Raw genomic sequence first — 18,997 nt, forward strand, 5'->3', positions numbered from 1 at the left:
AAACAGTATTGCCAAACTTTTGAAATGCCTTTAAATTGCATGGGAAGGGATATTTCATGCCCTGATGAATTTCCACTGTTTTACTCACCTAAAATTTCAGGTTCATTCTAAAAGACTGTCTCTTTTCAGGTTCGATGGGAGAGTATATCAAACTTCACCGCAGCTTCACATCAGAAGGGCATTCTCACAGCATTGTTGAGTCCTGGCAAAATGCATACACCCTTCCACACATCAGAGGTTAGCTTCGATATACTTGGAGCCTATACAAACAGGTGAAAGGGAGGATTTGATCAAGAAAAGTGACTGATAACTGCTGAACTTGAGGTTTGATGCTTGGCAGGAAGGTTTGATGCTTGATGGGAAGGATCATGAATTTATGATTGGTCATCATCTGGAGAGAATTTGTGAATGATTTGTGACAGCATCACATTCCAGAGTAACATTCCAAGTGATGTGACACCCTGATGTTACATGGACTGTATGAGAAGTGCCAAGTGGTATTCATCTGGAAGGGTTTCCTGAAGTTTACATCATTTGTTTACAGAGGTATCACACTAATGAAGATACAAGTAAATCAACAGTCATGCATCTGTAGTTGCATTTACTAGTACATTGGCCGGTATGAGAAATGACAAGTGGCGTTCACCAGGGAAGTGAATTTCTGAAATAGTTGTGACATCATTGTTTACAGAAGTAAATTCCACCCTGTGTGACATCACAATTTAAGATAACAGTTAATCACCAGTCATAGGTCAGATGTTATACTTCTGGTATTGTGGATGGAATGAGTAGTGACAAGTGGCGTTCACCTGGAGGTGAATTTCTGAAATAGTTGTGAGATCATTGTTTACAGAAGTAAATTCCACAGTGTGACATCACAATTTAAGATAACAGTTAATCACCAGTCATAGGTCAGATGTTATACTTCTGGTATTGTGGATGGAATGAGTAGTGACAAGTGGCGTTCACCTGGAGGTGAATTTCTGAAATAGTTGTGACATCCTTGCTGACAGGTCAATTCCACCCTGTGTGACATCACAAGTTAAGATACCAGTTAGTCACCAGTCATAGGTCAGATGTTATACTTCTGGTAACTTGGATGTCATGAGAAGTGATGTTTGCCTAGAGATGAATTTCTGAAATAGTTGTGACATCATTCATAACAGAGGTTAAGTGGTATGTGACAGTATGATTCGGATGTGTAGGATATGTCATAGGATGCTTGCTGTAATACAAGGATTGTATGAGAAATATCCAAACTGGAGAAAATTTTAAATTTTGAGGTTATGACATCATCAGTTTATATAGCTTAAATCGTGTTTTGTTACTCTTGAATACCTATTATAGTCTTTGGTCTGATGTTGTGGTAGTGTTGTACCAATGATGGTGTTCATTAGCAGGTTAATGGAAGAGTTGTGACAGCATTGATTATAAGGGTATATGTCACCTTGTTCTCTCTTTAGTCAAATAGAAACAAACAAATATTGGGACTTAAAACATTCCAAAGCAGATTAATTCAGAATTGCAGGTGTAAAGACGATCAAGAGAAGACATTAAAACACAGCAATTTAATCTGCCTTTTCTTTATTTTTAATTTGTCAAATTTATATATGTATGCGTGTTACTCGTAAGAGAGTTTAATCAAGAAAATGACCAAAATTGTAAAATTTTGTAGCAAAACTGTATTCAAATGATACAAACTTCCAAGCTCCAACATCTATCTCCATCTACTGGAAATCAATATCATTCTTTCAATTTATTGAAAAACTCGTTCACAAAACAGATACTCTCTGTACAACCAATTTCCAATAAACTTGATTTTATATTTTCCTTTTACATTTTGTAACAAACGTTTACCCTGATTTAACCATATTTATTTAAAAAAATATTATAATAAAAAAAAACATTTGAAAGCCTTACACTCAACTTATACATGAAAACACCCAATAAATCCACATCTGATCAGAGCAAAAATACATAGAAAATGTTCTTGTCTGGAGGGAATGAATTCTTTGGTTCATGGAAATGCATTTTATTTCCAATCTACCCTTTAATGTGGTTAACGCCGGTGCCTTTCAATCATAAGGTCACGATTTCGAGTCACTCCATGATTAATGTATGTCGTCCAGTTACAGATGTGTTGACAATTGACAATTCATAATCATGGACGTTAAAATATGAATCTAAGAGACTGACTTCGGTCAGCTTGCGGCTTTGATAAGCCAATGAAGGCTTCTTCACGAGGTTCCTGCTTGCAGGAGGATCTAAAATACATACATACATACAAAATGTATGCCTAACTATGATAATAATGTATCTTAACATTATGCATGATATGCATCTCATGATTCAAATTATCAAATCACCAAAATATATGCATTTCCCATATTATTCACTTTTCAGTTGTTTTTTTTTGCCCCTCCTGTATCCAAGGCAGTGATGGTCTTTACAAATGATATGAGTCTGCACAATCAGCTAAAAACTATGCTAAAGACTTCACATGATGAAGAATTTTAAAATTAAACCTTATATATGCAAATAAGACCATGCCATCAGCCCAGGAAGACTTTCCCCTTTATTGAATAATTGTTGGCAAGTTTTATTGAAAGAAATGTTTTAATATCATTAACAATGTTATGTTATAAAAAAAATTGCTGATTTAACTTAACTTTGATAACAATGCACTACTACAACCAGCTACCTTCCACCATAAATTGTAAAATAGCATATTTTTCCAAACTGATTTCATGACAATGCAGGGAACAATTCAGTGTTTACATTTTGCTTAGAACTTTTGACTGTTGTTTAGTGAGTTCTGTTTACTGAATAACAAAACAGAATTAAGATTTCGTGTATACACAAAAAGTGATACATCTTTGTCGTCGAGCATTTAACAGTTGCATACATTTTGCCCGACAATTTGCAATGTGATACCCGATGAATAAATTCCCTGCTGTGTACAACAAACCCAGAGAAACAAATTTAGCAGTGAAAATCTGAATGTTTCACCTTGAAAGAATAATTCCATTCAGTGTTAAAGATTAAAAAATAAAAGGCACCGACTCTGTTATGCATAATGCAGTAGGAAACCACACTCATCACATCATGTAGGAATATGTTGATAAAAATGAGCTATATGTACACTGCAATGATAACTGAAATTATTATAGCGTAAATTATTGATTATAGGAAAATAAAAAGAAAACAGCACAAGATAAAAAAAAATATCTTGTTCAGTGTGTGAATACTGCTTTAAGTCACATTCCATTGTATTTCTTCGGCATGACATGCTAGAAATGATCAAAAAAAAAGGTTGTATGGCGAAGGAATGAAACTATAATTTTAATAAATTGGAGAGAACATAAAAATTATAACCGAGAAATGGCAACCTTCGGGATAAAATTATTCCACTTCGTTATAATAGGTCTTCAAAACATTTGCGTGGTGTCTAAAAGCATTTGACTCTGGACAAGAAGCTCACTCTTTCTGAACTTGATCAGGGTCTTGCATGTAGTTCTCCAACTTCTACGAGAGTATTGGCTGCTGATTGGATGGTGAAGGCTATCACAGACATGTGCTTTTCCAGTTCAGCCCATTTACTGTCGTTATCCATACCGTTTTCGATGTCGTACATTAGATCCATAATTCCGGGGAAGATATCACCAAAGTAACCGTCCTTGCTGCTTGGGGCAAACACAATATGTCTGTAAGAGAAAGAGTGGGACAATTTAACCAAGAGTGAGAATTTCTATGAAAATTCGGAAATTGATTGCCTACTGTAACAAAACCCATCAATAAAGAGAATACACCATGTTAGGTTATTTTTGAACTCGACATTTTCATCTAAAACATTATGTAACTTTGATGATTAACTATTGTCATCCTTCTACTACAGTGGGGAGGTAGAGGGGGAGGATGGGCATGGGAGGGGGTGAGGAGGGAGGAGAGAGAAAGAAAGGTGGTGGCAGGGAAGGGGAATGGGAGATGGAAAAGGTGGTGGAGAGGGAGGGAGAGAAGTGGTAGGGAGGAAGGTATGGGAGATAGAGGAGAGGGTGTTGGTGTGAAAAGGTAATACTACCCGTTTAACTGAACAAAAGATGTTTAAAATACATATGTGAAATTAACATGCTAGTTTGTCATCCCAAGAGAACCTAGGGCTTTATATTAAGAATATGCCAGATTTATTAATTCCCTTGCAATGTAAACAAAGTTATTAAACAATCCATTTATTACAAGATTAACTTTAAGAAGATTAGCTGCACTACCTGACCAAGGGGCGATTTGGTAGCCCCTGAGGGTCTATGAACGCCCTCTCCATCAACATAAGCTGATCGTTAACCTTTCGGACGGCAAAAGGGCTGAAACGAAAAGATTGATGAATGTAAACATAGAGAGTTACAAGAGTGGATCGATCAGATGGTATGATTCTTTTCTCCTGTTTGAAAAGAGTACTTTGTTTACAATCTGACCAAAAAACTTTGTAATATTTACCCTCAAATGTGCAATCCACACAATGTTCATTACCAATTGGTAACGATAATCACTTAACGTACACACTTTGACAAACATTTTACAGCCATCCTTAAAACTATTTGAACATTCTGAATTCATTCAAGGATTAATTGAAGGGCAGGATACCCAGTGAAATACATCTGTAAAAAAAAAATTGCAAGTCAAAACATGCCAACACTTGAGCCTATATATGCTGTTGGCATTTAAACACACTGATCCGCATAATGAATTGTGGTGAAGCGTAAATCAAAGGTCATATAAATTAATACCTTTTTTAAGTACACAGTTAATTGATTATATTGTACAATTTTCATTCTTTCCCTTTTCTTCTACCAAGACTACAATATTAACATCATATATATGCAACCACCTTGCACCACCTCAACCACCATGCACCACCTCTCTGCTGCATTTACCTGTCTCCATATCTTTTGTGTAGGATTTTAGCCTCGAGAGCCTGACCAGCGGCAGTGAAGTAATTAAGGGCAATATCAATTGCATCTGTAGAAAATAAACAAAGAAATATAATTGAAACAATGTCAATCCAGAACTCTGTGCATTTTCAATCAGAGAATAAAAGTCAATGTTATTATTTAAAATAATTATGGAAATTGGAAACAGACCAAAGTTTTCAAAACAATATTTTTCCAATTTATTTTATGGAATATACTTGATTGTACGGTGCAATGTGTCTCCTTTCCAATTCAAATTCCAATGATATGAAATAAGTTTGCAGTGAAGTATGTTAAAACTTCATGAAGCACAGGTAGATGGAGGGAAGCAGTGAGTTTGAAATAATGTCGAAAAACTAATCGATTTCCACAAATGCAAACATCAAACAGAATAGTTGCAATTATTCAACATAAGGAACAAAATATTTATTAAACGTTAGCTTTGGCATTTTAATGGAGTAGGAAGAATTCACTCCAATGCAAAACCGGCTTGTAGCAGAGATCCCAGTGGCATTGGAAACAGTTAAGACTTATAGATTCAAACTACACAAGGCATTTCAGGTTCAGAAAAAAATAAGTCTATCCGGATAAATATACTGATCTACTATGTATGCAGACTATAAGACTGATCTTCAATGTAGGAGACACTATACAAATAAATAGACTGACATGCTACGCTCACAGACACTCTATTAAAGTAAATAGACTGATATATTATGTCAGCAGACATTCTATCAAGGTCAACAGACTGATAAACTACATAAGCAGATGCTATGTCCAGATAAATTCATCTACTATGTAAGCAGATGCTATGTCCAGATATACTGATCTACTATGTAATAATATGGAAGACACTCATGGTAATGCAATATAATGTTGATTCCTTATAACCTACCAAACGATAGTCCACGTGTGGCCATCTTTTCTTCGTAAGCCTCTTTCAGTCCGTCTGGTCCATCCAGGGATCGTCTCATCTTGAAAGCATAATCAGACGCCTTGAAGGGAAGAATGAGGGAGTCGGCTAAATTCCTGGCCAATTCCGCACACACCCTGGCAATAACACGGTGATACTCAAAGGAAGGATCTAAGATGTCGTTCACGAGATAGAACGTCTCGTACATGGAATGGTAGAGAGGATAGCCTGCTAAACCTGATGCCTGCCAAGCAGAAGATAACAAGAAAGAAAATAATCCCCAAAAAATAATCAATGCCAAAAAACTTGATCTATCTATCACTCAACCCCAGTCCCCTTACTGTACATAAAGATTTTAACCAGTGATTATGACGTTGGCACGCCAAGTAAAGTATCATCAGTCCCTTCAAAAGGAGAAATATACTACTAATGATATTGATCAAAGACAAACTATGGCAACAACGATACTTACAGGGTCATAAGTATACCTCAGATCCACTGCAGGTACACCAAGTCTGCTTAACAGGACTGCATAGTCACTTCCTGAGCCAACATTGGATATGCTGCGGAAAGTATGAAACAGCCTCTTCATCATTAGAAGCAATGTATCCGATTGTGAAAAGTATAAAAATTAAAATATGATGAGACAATAAAACATAGTATAGGTAACATAAGTCTATGCAAATTCTGCTTTTAATGAATACCTGAATATACAGCTGTGTATTAGCCCAAATGAATATTTTACGCATCATTTTTACATCATTGCTGTTGTCCACACAAAATGATTGGTTATTCTCAACTTTGACACATCCCTACAACACCTATAAAACTACAGTTCTGATGCCAACCCTATGTTGATGGGATTATCTTCATATTCTGCACACATAAAAATACGTACCCTTGGATATCCTCATTCCATTTAACGACATGTAAATCGTTATTCAACCTGAAACAGCCATTGCACCTGCTACAACCTTTACAGTGACAGTGTATGTATCATACATCCCATCCCCTGTGGTTCCTCTGTTCAACAGAGATGGTGAGTGCATGAGTTCTGAAGTCACAAGTCTGTACGACTATATGGACGAGACACTTCTAGGAAGGAATCAAAGATTTAACAACAGAGATTTGCATGACAATCAAGAACTTACTATGGCACATTAAGATTGTTATCCTTCATTCGTCTCAACCAAGTATCATAAACGTTACTTGAATGACCTTCAAATGGAGCATCAGGAACCTGAAAAGGTAACGAGAAAAGGAATGATGTTAAAACTATACTTTTACTTCCAAGTCTTTATGCTACAACAATTAAGTATCTATCCTGCTTCTACTACCCCTGGCCATCCTTCACCCCTGTATACCCTTCACCCCTACCATATGGAGTTACAGATATTTAACATAATGTATGAATTAAGTATCCTCTACCCTAACTCCTATTTCCCATCACCTTCCCCACCCTCTTCTCCCTTTCCCTTGCCCTGTATCCACAAAGAATGCTTTTACAGATTATTTACACAAAATTAATACATAAATCACTATTAGGATCCTCATCCTGTTTCCAAAACCACCCATCGTTTACATTAAACTAAGGATTGTTTAACATGATAATGTGTGAATCAATAAGTATCTTCTACACTGAAGGGATATGTCCCTAAATGTCAGATAAGTTGCATTTCTTGGGGGGGGGGGGGGGTGGGGGCTTACTATAAAGAATTACCCATTATTTTAAAATAAAATTCCTTGAACTACCAGCTGAAGGTTTTAAGGTAAAATAACAATCCTATTATACATACATACCGCTTTGGTTGCATCATACAATGCATTGTATAGGTTGGGTGTCGCTTTTCCGCGGAAGGTAAAGTTTCCTTGAACAGCAATGTCAATATTGATGTAGGCAACGGCTCTCTCCACTAAAGGCCTTGTAAATTCCTAAAGAGTATATTAGGAGAACAAACAAATAAATACATGATCATCATATTACACTCAAAACGATTACAAACAATCCAATATTTAAGATTATTTATTAACCCCACTTAACTTCAATTTACTTTTCTTCCAAAATTAAGAATTATGCAAGAATTTGCCCTTTTTACAGAAATAATGAATCCTATACTCTTTCTACCTGTTTTTGTTCTCTTCTGTATTTCTAAGGTTCTTGCACGACTAATATATAACATCCGAAGTCATTTTCTTGATAATAATGTTATATTTCATCTGCAAGTTCAGTTTTCATAAAACAAAATTCTACATTTCATGGCTGCCCGCGATATTAGTACTTGCTAACTAATGGCCACCCAAGCCTCTCCGGACAAATATCTCCTACTAATGTTAAATAAAGAAAAAATGACCAATCTTTGATTAATCATAAATTAAAATTACCCGCTTGGTTGCTTACCTCTACCCACTCTGTAGAGCCGATCAGTCCATACTCCTCGGCCCCCCAGCTGCAAAAGACAATCGTACGACGAGGGCGCCATTTGCCTACAAATCAGACGAACAGGTAAAAGCTTTGCGGAATAGAAAGGCTTTAGCAAGTTCAGCACTGAAAATTTTTATCAATTGAAAGAAGATTTTAGGAATGAATGTTTACTTGCAAAGCAGGAGAAATCATTGATTTCACTATAGAGACCTAAAATATTTTAACGAGACAGATCCACAGAGGGGCAGGGTTAATTGCTGTGTTAACAAAGTAGTAAAACGATGACCTGATAGTTTTTGGTACCAATCCATTTAGACTCCAAAGAATCTTACGAGTTCTAGATTGAAAAATAACAATTGTCAGTCAGACATATTTTATTAATAAAAATAATAAAATGTTGATTAAGAAAAACTAAGCAAAAGAATTATATGTGGTGGAAAATGTATATTTTCATGGAAGTTTACAACAGCCAACTTTAACTGTATTCAATATATCCATGCCTTTACTGTACCTTCCATAACAAGCTTTGTCATCACCCTGGACAACTCAAGAAGGACCGCGGTCCCACTGGATGGATCGACAGCACCAAAAACCCAAGCATCGTGATGGTTACCAATCATCACATAACGATCTAGAAAGACATTTAGGAGTAAATAATTATGATATAAACTGCCACATAACCTACAAACAGGAGGGACTTATTGCTAAACCAGAATAACGTCCTTGTGATTCCTCGCCACATTTAATATGAGAATACTTAATGTAACACTGCAGACAAGATTTGGCCTCTGCTTCAGGACCAACATGTTTCCTGAACCATGGGTAATTAGCACCCTGATTACACTAATTTGGACCTGCTTGCACTCATGTGGCCCTGTTTGCACTCACGTGGACCTGTTTTAACTTACATGGAACTGCTTGCACTTATGTGGACCTACATTCATGTGGACCTGTTGACACTTATGTGTACCTATTTACACACATGTGGACCTGTTGACACTTATGTGGACCTATTTACACACATGTGGACCTGTTTACCCTCATGTGTACTGTACCTATTTACACACATGTGGACCTGTTGACACTTATGTGGACCTATTTACACATATGTGGATCTGTTTACACTCATTAGAATCTGTTTACAAGGTATTCACACTTTCTCTTGACTTGAAATGGAAACATTACCTTCACAGATAACAACAGGCTTCTTGTATTCACTAAGATGTATACACAAACCTTCTTTGAAGTAACTATAATTATGAATATGTATGTTTCCATACCTGGTTCTAGACTGCCTGTGATAGTTCCAATAATATTATATGTGGTGTTCCTCTGTAGTCGGTTATTTACGTCCAATTTTATGTTCCTGCAGAGGCAAGCAAAACATAACAGACATGTTTTCCCCCCAAATGTGTACAACTTAATCTGAAGAATAGCCACAATGCCCAATTTTAAAATACAAAAGCCAATTTCACTGTAATTAATAGTAAAACATGTTTCAAAAAGATATCGCAATAAATGGCAAAAGATAAATGTTATACATGCGTTGTCATAGTTGGACAATATTTAACATACATAATAATTATGGCAAACTCCAAACAACACAACCGTGCCAGAACACCTAGTGGCTGTTAACAAGTTTCTCACAATATATTTACAGATAGCACATGTCACATACAATATGGTAACATGCCACTGATAACTAACTACAAGATAAGAAAACTACTTACATTTATTTAATAAAAGCTAATATATTTATGGAAACTTCAAGACCGGTATTTGTTTGTGATATTTAAAATAAACACAAAAAGGTAAAGACTTTCACACAAACAAGAGTTGTGAGTTGAATGTCTATTCTTTCTGTCTTCCTTTATCAGAGCCTGTTAATTAACAAAATAAATATGCATTAGTTAGACGATCATGATGGAACATTAATTAGATATAATAATAAACTTCAACCACAAGGGGATATTTCAAACTTTACCTGTTATTGACTAGTCCTGGTCCTAACTTGTACGTCACATTCAGACCACCGCTCCACTCGTCTGGTGCTGCGTCACCGGCCATCTCCCTAAGAGGTTAATAAAGTCATAGGAAAAAATATCAAACACCAGGCCATCAAAATATGAAAAGAAGGGGGGGGAGGGAGGGGGAGGCTACCAGGGAATAATTTGTCCAGTTTTGCATTACAAAATGCTCTGTATAATGGTCAAGTTGTGATACAAGTCCAAAGGTCTCTAGCTGTTGTTTTGTTTTTACAAAGGAAACCATAGTATTTTATAGGACACAAAAATAAAGAGCCCTTTAAAGCTGATACATAAAATTTGAACACTAAACTATTTCCCTGGCTCCTGAAGAGGGCTGCGTTTCCAAAGTTGAAGCAAGCCCTCTCAGTTGATGCATAGAGCAGCCCAAATACACTGTATTTTGAGTAATTCCTGTAGCCATTTGATAATAAAATGCCATCACCATGCTGGAGGGATCACTGTTGTTTTATGCATCGCATTAATACTAAGTGACAAAAGAGTCACGCCAACACAGTTTCAGAACCATATTTATAACATTCTGTAATGATCATCCTTTAATGGAAAAAAAAACAGACCTTTTCATTTTCATTTTTAAATTGCAATATTTTTTATTATGTTTACACTGAGTGTGCCTGCTAACATTTGCTGGATAACAATGACTAATTGCAAAACAGGACGTAAAATCAGTCGGTGATCTCATTTTATACAGAGGCAGATGTCGGGGCCACCTTCTTGGGTGAACAGACAATGGTTCCTTGAATACTTTATGTCATTTACTAGTACTGTTTGTCTTTGCCATTTCTTTTGCAACCTTTTGAAACACAATTTTTTTTACCCCCATACCTCAAAATATGTATAGCATCCCCATATCCAATTGGTTGAACAGGAATATTTGGAAGTTCGCTGTCTTCATATTTCTCTCGGAAAGCAGTCTCTGTTGAAGAAACATAGCAGCAAAGCTTGTTGAACATGATAACACTTTCTAGCATTTTGAAGCACATCTCGGCATAACACCAAACACTTTATGTCATGTTACTTCTTAATTGATAACCAAATCAACTGAATGTGACACAAATAACTAAGGTTATTATGCAAGTAAAACCATATGATCCGTACATCATAATGAAGTGACAAATCCAATTAATTCCAGCCCATTCTTTAGAACCGTTTCAAGCTGTCAAGCTGAACTTTCAGAAGGACTTCTAGAGCAATAATATCAGCTGGATTTTCTCTTCAGGGACAAGCAGAAGGTAATATTTCAACCTGTTGTAAGGTGGGCAGCCCATAGACAAGAAAAGGAACTAAACAAATCCTTTTTAGGACAATTTGTAATAAATCTGACAATAATGTCTATTGGATATGATAATTTGACACCACTTTATGAGGTGGGTTTATATATGCAATCATGTCATAGCTGTGGTAGGATGTGTTACCACCATATATATAGCAGAGTGGAATACGAAGGACAGTGGCGTAGCTAGGGGGGTCAAGGGAGGGCACGTGCCCCAGGCGCTGGGTTTAGGGGGGCGCTGAAATGGCCGGGGAATGAGAGTAAAAAAAATAAGCACTTTTTAGAAAAACATAACGAAATTGATGTATGTCGTCAGGCATGAATATTTTCCAGTTACTAATAAGAATCTGAACTGAATGTAGTTGTTTTTATTAGCAAATTTATAGATTGTGATTTCTTTTCAGTCCATTACGACCTTTTTCCCCCTTTTTTTTATTCTGTTCTGTATTCTATGATGACTACATCCACGGAAATTTCAGGTATTTCAGCATACAGTTCCAAGGCAGTAGATTTCGAAAGGTGGAAATACCATAGGCGTAGGAGCACAATATGATTTGGGAGGGGGGGGGGGGACTGTAACGACTTGCCCGAAAAATTTAACCGCGCAATTTATTTTTCTTTCAGTAGTGGGGGGGGCGCAATTTTCTACTCTTGCACCCGGTCCCCAAATCCTCTAGCTACGCCACTGACGAATGGATCTTGTATACCTCTGTGATAAGTGCAAGGGATGCACAGCAGGCCTATCCCTGTTAGGACATGGTGTCTGCACATGACCTTACCCTGGAATACCGATAACCTAATTCAAGACAGCAAGACTGTTTTAATATCTATGCTTGCCTTCTGTCACAGGCTGGTCTACTCACCCGTGGCCGGATACCCGGGTGTGAGAGGGTCCCCCATAGGACGGAACACAGTACCTCTCTGAATGCCGGAGGGTGGCATGTACCAAGAGTCCGGGTAGACGGACGATGAGCCCTCGATGGCATAGTCTGCCGGATCTGAATATAATATTAATCCCTTAGCTCCTCGAAGCCAGGCTTGGTTTTCCTGAAATCAACATTATCAAAGAGAGTTAAGATAGTAAAATTGTCAGGCAAGTGAGAGTATAAGTAATACTAGGGAGAGGGATAAACATAGAATTATGATATCTAATCATTTTTCAACACAATACTTACAGAGGAAGGGGCAAAATGCATTGAGTACCTCTCAATCAAAATACTTGCACCCCGACCCCAGCCCTTTCATTCCCCCTCCCAACTTGAGGATATCTATCGTAAGTGATAATCCAGACCTTTTTTAATTTTTTAATACCTGAGATCTATCCACCTCCTAATCTTACCTTATCGCCTCGGAATATCTTCCCGTATCTTGCAATCACTACCTTGCCAGATGCATTCACACCCAGGTCTTCTAACTGCTTGAAATCCTCTGCTCTAGCATAGTTCACATAGACCAATTCTCCCTTCAAAGTTAAAAGACAAAAGAAAACATCAATACCATTATTCTTTTGTCATGCTGAAAGGTACAAATAGGGACCCATACAATATCTTTAATACAAATATCATTATGCATCCGTCTAACTGTTGGGGAACTCACAGAGAGAGAAAATTGGAGAATTTTATCCTTTCATACCACTGATAAACATTCATGACTTAATACTTGAAAGTTATAGGTCTGGCTCTTTTAAATACAAGTCTGATAGGGAATGGTTTTATGTTAGATATTAAACAGTTTTAAATGGCTTTCAAAAACATTTATTCTTTGAAACACATGCTTCTCTACATGTTTAGATTTTAAATTTGAAATCATACCAAAGGTAAAACTATGGGCTATGCAGGATAGTAGAACATTGAAGGCTGGATGGGTCTGGACACTCAACCACTCTACAGTTAACAATGTCATGGGTTTCGATCTATATCACAAGTAATTGATACTCTTGTGGTTTCTTAGTTACATACTTCTCTGCATACTGTTACTGGACGTACACCTACCATTTGGTACATTACATACTAAACCAATGTATCAGTAGTTAAAAGTCATCATAGCAAAACAGTCCATGCTCACAGGGAATGTCTTCCTGGAAGGATGCAACATTTTACAGACATTTCTTAAAATTGTGGTAACAACAGCAGATTAAATGGATGAAATGTATCATTGAATGAAACCAAATTGATCAAGCTGTATAGTTATCAGCATGTTATTCTTCTCAATAACTAGAGTTCCTCTTACCTCCACCACACCTGCAGGGGCATAGGCATTAAAAGGGAACACTGTGTCATTATGTTTGTCACCTTCATCGAGCTTGCTCTCCTCTGGTTGAGACTGAAAGTAGTCAGTTCCATCCGAATTCAGTATGGTGATCTAAAGAGAAGATGGAAACATAATCTTATTATATACCAAACAGGATATTCAGTGACAGAGCAATGTATTTATGGCTCGTACACCCCTTTCCTCAGTTTGAGTAAATATATGAAACAGAAAAGTCAAATTCAGTTTATATCGTTGCATTCGGAATTGTACTTTATTAAAGGTGTCAGTGATGGACTAGCAGATGGGCAGGGCAGAACTGATGAGGCATGTATATAGGGGCTCCCAAAGTCATGTGAATCCCAAGGTGAACGTTGATCCGAGGGTGAAGGCACCTCTGTGAACATTTCCAAGCTGGGTCATACCAACTTTCTATTTCGAGAGTGTGCCAGCAAGGCTGAATAAATAGGTAGTGGGGAAAGGTAAGCACATTGTAACTTAGCCTTAAAGGGGATTAATCCAGCACAGGATGGTGTGATTCCACTTAAAAGAATTTGTTAGTGGTTGTTGTGGTGGGACTAGTACATGGCTCTACCAATATCTAATGTGATGCTGTACATGCAAAAGTGGTTTATTTTCTAAACTCAAACTGACTTTTCACAATAGATCCCTACAGTTCAACCCAAGATACAATAGTGCATTGTTTTACACTAGTGGTATGAAAACAACCCACAAAGGTGCAACCATGCAGCTGGTGATTTCCACACATCAATGATGATGATGATGATGATGTTTGTTTATGATTACAATATAGATGCAGGATTAGGTCTACGGACTGTGAAAGTGCATTAGGCTTAGCATAGGCCCCCAAAATGGTGACATCCCTATGTTCCAACGTCTCTATGTTCCGACGTCTTTATGTTCGGATAAAAAGAAAAAAAATCGGAGCAATTTTTTTTATCCAAAAATTTGTTTGTACCAAGAAAACTAGCTTTGTGACCCCAATATTTTTGTGACCCAATATTTTTGGGGACTCAATATTGTTTGGACCAACATTTTTTCAGACCAAATTTTTTCACAAAAAAAAATGTTACCCAAAGTTTGGTATGACCCAAACAGTGCTTGTGACATTCCTCTATTTTAACTTCTATCTTAATTTTAAAACTGCTATACAAACCAATGCAGATAAGTACCCTAGTGTGACTAGTAGGCAAACCACACTACTGTATGTCCTTCATGCAAAGATCTTCTATGCAATAGTGTGGCAGTAGTTGTACTATATATACTTACCAAATTTGGTTTCTCTGGATCGGGATAAGACAAAAGGACATCATAAGGCACTATTCTGGTTGTTTCCATTCCCTGGGTATCCCAAACGCTTTTGACATAATCAGCCATCTCTTTATCAGCCTCTGTTCCTGCAAGGTGTGGCTTCTTTGTCAATAGCCTGTTGAGATGATATGAAAATGAACCATTCCATAAAAAAAAAGTGAGTTTGTGTAATTCACTGGAAGTTTGTTAAGGTCTATGGAATATTGACACATTCTGAAAATAACCCAAAGTTATTACTAAAAGTCTTCAATATTGTCCCCAGATATGCTAGAAGGTAAAGTTATAATGGTCACTCATGTGACCATAAATGCAATAAGCAATTTGGCCGCCAGCTTTTCGCAAAGCCTCTTTCTTAATACCTGAGATTACTGTTTGTTAACTCTTCAATTTCTATCATAAGTTGTAGGACCTGAAGTCCTGGAAGTAGTACTGAAATATTTAGCAGGGTTCTTTTCTTTTCAAATTCATATACTTCAATGCATATTTTGGTGGCTGGAATTGATTAATTAAAAATTGCTGAAAATTTCCTGTCTTTAGGTCAAAACTACACATCATAGAATTTTGTATCAGCAATGTGCAGGATGGATGATGTCATCAGGGCAAGTCAGCTGCAAACGTCTTTTTTTCTCTAAGTAATATTTCAACCATTTTATTTACAGAGAAAATAATGTACTGCACTTTGTACAAACAAGTTTTGAAGAAATTCTAATAACAATGAACATTGGCAGATAAGCAAACATTTCAATATGTATCACATTTCAAGCATTAACCAAGAGGATGATTAGAATAAGCCTTAGTAAAGCTTTCGAAAAAACGTTTGCCCACACGACATCAAAGACGACCGGTTTTGATCAGCTTCCTGGAGTAATTAACGGTGAAGCCAGTCAAAATAGGTTACATACATTCAACCATATCTAGAATTAGGGACAAGATATGGAGGTGGGGTTATCAAATAATGATGTGGAATATTTTTTCCTTCAAAATTTGTTTTAAATGGTCCGCCATCAGAATATCCTGTTAAGTACCTGAGATTTTCTCGGATGTTCTCAGGATTGATCTCATCAAGTAGCATCTTCGTAACCTCCGCTCCATCCGTTTCTTCTAAGGCCTCTTGCCAAACCTTAAACGCGTCCGAAATCTCCGGATCATTCGGAACAACTTCCGATGATTTTGAAAACCAACCAATGAGAACACCAACGCCTATGCCGCATGCTGCCACTAAAATTGACGTCAACACCAAGGTTTTGATAGAAACTCTTCTCTTATAATCCTTGTAGCTGCTAGGATGAATCTCTAATTCTGACTCATCCATGTTGATTTCATTGGTAAACTGGTTGTAACTATCTGCCTTGAAATTTGCATCAGGGTCTGCTGTGAAAACCTGATGATAAAGACCCACACAATAGAAATGATGAAATTCAAAACCTTTACAGCTAATTAACAGGTGCACTGTTGGATGTGTAAATTTTATTGCTCAATGGATTACCTTTCACGCTGGAAATTGTAAACAATGTTATATATTTTTTTGCAAGTTCAAAGTATTGATAATATGCTTGCTGTTATCTATAGTCACAATAGAACAAACAACTGCCTGGCCATAGATTTGCACTGACACAATGTTGACAGAAATTATGTCAATGCTTGGAACTAGTAAATTACTTAATGATATTTATTTGAGATACTCATCAAGTTGAACTTTATCCTCATTCAAATATATACTCTTCCTGTGTCCCAGAAGTTTGATGAGACCAGAGAATCATACTAGGAAAAGGTTAACAGCTAGCTAGACTTAGCTCAAAGCAAATTGCTGATGGATTAAGAAAGAACTTAGGAGCAGGAAGGGGGATGGATGGTTGGATGGATGTTTGAAGGAATCATATTGCAAAGGTACATCACACAACAGGACAATGTACTTCAAATTATATTTTTCCAATACTTGTTTGATGGGATATAACCTGGGAGCTACCGTACTTTGGGTAACTGTTGGACTGCGGAATAACCACAATACTGACGTAAGAAAAACTGTGACGCCAAGAAAAAAATCCCATCTTGAATATCTTCACTGAGATGTATATATATGATTAAAGCCCACACACTTATTTTCTACTAAATCTATGGAATTAATTAATATTAATTATACCCACTCATCCCCACCCACCTATACCTTCCTCCCACAACAAAATATAAATACCATAAAATGACAAATTTTATACAGGTAATGATCAATAGAAATTCAATGTACAAACATGAAATTCGAAAAATGGATACTGAAAGAATGGTCTTAATTGGCGGTGTATGAGTTGCAACTTAGACATGAAAGAGAGACGAAAATTAGGGTGCAATATATTAGAGCTCTGTGTTGTTATCCTGCAGCTGAGTAAAATATTTCCCCTTGAATGGCAACATATCAATTTCAAGGTGACACAAAACCCAACCATCATTATCAGTATATATGACAGCCATAACTGCCATGAACATCTATCCAAATAGCTGATAAAAATATATTATTCCATTGAGAGATATCACAGAATGTTGAATGTTTCCTCACACAGAAGGCTGAAGACTTGATCAAGTCTAAGTATATGACATCACCGAGCCACATGTAGTTCAATTTCTTATGTTTTTCTTTATTTATTGCAGTGTTGATTTTTGTAATGGAGATGGGGTTTGAGAAAGATAAATCTCAAATATCGAACCACTTATGATCATGACCTATAATGATGGATGACATTGATTTCAGTGTCAATACTAGTTTAACATTCTACCTTCAAAATACAATTAGGAAAAAAAAGAGAAAATAACATTTTCCAGATCCTGTAGCAGTATGCCATCACAGATTTACAAAGTGACATCTTCCAAACATGACTTTAAACTTGCATATCTCCCAAACAGTACAAGAGTTTTCTATGCTGAGGTGTTTTTTCTTCTCAAACACCTTGAAGGCTTGATCATATTCATGTTAAGATGGTTGGTTTGGTCTCCTTTAACTTAAGGGCCTAATCAGTTAAACCACATGTCTGTAGTTTGCAGATTACCTGCTGTCAGGTTTAAACCCTGTTTCTTTGATTGCAGAATATCTAATTTTAAATTAATTTTGAAGGAATATTGTTTCCTTTTAGCTGATTGAGTTGTCTATACTGATGCTAATTCGGTGATCGAATGCACGAAATGATCCAATGTGATCTTTAGATGAATGACGACCATACCATGTTATCTTGTGTATGTATTTACTAGTTGTAGTAAAACAGGACGACAGGCTACAGTAGGCTATAATAACTCCAAAAGTAGTGTATTACTATAGTATATCCAGACATCAGCAGTCTTCTTAGTTGACAGGGAGGCCTAGCCTTGCACCGAGAACGAAAATAATATATTAATTAGGCCCACAGTTGCAGTCAAGCTCAGATTTCAGAAGTTCTATGATGGCTGCCAAAGTCTATGGCCTGATGGAATCCAAATGAGCACATATCACTTATAAACATCAGATCTTGACCTATGGATCTAGATGCCCAGTATGTATCATAGTTCATAGGTTATGTTATTATGCACCATGTGCATGTTTCGTCCCATTCACTTGCCAAAGCAGAAATGAGCTGTCGATATTACGTAACATATAGGTGGTAAACAACGGGTCACATATTGGATTCTTGAGGAAAAATGAAAATATAGAAACAAAACTCTGATCTTTTTTTTACAAACAGGGTCAGGTAATGATAGTTACATTGTCAACATGGAAACAGAAATTCAACATGCACATTCTGTGGATAGAAATATGAAATCGGGATTTTTTTTCCTCTACTG

At 36.7% G+C, this 18,997-nt stretch overlaps 2 protein-coding genes across 6 annotated transcripts in view; one reads left to right on the forward strand and one right to left on the reverse strand.

Moving 5' to 3' along the window:
* The window catches only part of LOC139971021 (nephrocystin-1-like), a 28,404-nt gene extending 25,179 nt beyond the window's left edge, over positions 1-3,225 (forward strand). For all 4 annotated transcript variants that reach the window (XM_071977166.1, XM_071977168.1, XM_071977167.1 and 1 more), the window contains one exon: positions 130-3,225. In XM_071977166.1, the coding sequence (XP_071833267.1) occupies positions 130-276 (147 nt within the window). In that variant the 3' untranslated portion in view covers positions 277-3,225. The remainder of the gene's footprint in view (positions 1-129) is intronic.
* LOC139971022 (putative N-acetylated-alpha-linked acidic dipeptidase) lies at positions 1,568-18,752 on the reverse strand. Of its 2 annotated transcripts, none has more exons than XM_071977170.1 (18): positions 18,493-18,752; positions 16,222-16,577; positions 15,155-15,311; positions 13,847-13,978; positions 12,957-13,079; positions 12,481-12,664; positions 11,170-11,260; positions 10,284-10,370; positions 9,580-9,665; positions 8,811-8,930; positions 8,276-8,361; positions 7,678-7,809; positions 7,029-7,117; positions 6,350-6,440; positions 5,860-6,121; positions 4,929-5,013; positions 4,266-4,358; positions 1,568-3,704 (listed from the first exon to the last, which is right to left on the reverse strand). In XM_071977170.1, the coding sequence occupies exons 1-18, from the start codon at positions 18,508-18,510 to the stop codon at positions 3,497-3,499; spliced, it is 2,400 nt and encodes a 799-aa protein (XP_071833271.1). In that variant the 5' UTR covers positions 18,511-18,752; the 3' UTR covers positions 1,568-3,496. The 2 variants fall into 2 exon arrangements, with proteins under 2 accessions (XP_071833271.1, XP_071833272.1); XM_071977171.1 differs by having other exon boundaries at positions 18,403-18,752.
* Positions 18,753-18,997: the final 245 nt, after the last annotated feature.

The sequence above is a fragment of the Apostichopus japonicus genome, chromosome 8, assembly GCF_037975245.1.
Source record: "Apostichopus japonicus isolate 1M-3 chromosome 8, ASM3797524v1, whole genome shotgun sequence".
NCBI classification, from domain to species: Eukaryota; Metazoa; Echinodermata; class Holothuroidea; order Aspidochirotida; family Stichopodidae; genus Apostichopus; species Apostichopus japonicus.

Excerpts from the sequence above, each read along its gene's own strand:
- LOC139971022 (XM_071977170.1), bottom strand. Across the intron at positions 15,312-16,221 it reads AACATCCGAGAAAATCTCAG|GCTATTGACAAAGAAGCCAC; the intron begins GTACTTAACAGG and ends TCATCTCAACAG. Across the intron at positions 8,931-9,579 it reads CACAGGCAGTCTAGAACCAG|ATCGTTATGTGATGATTGGT; the intron begins GTATGGAAACAT and ends ATGTCTTTCTAG.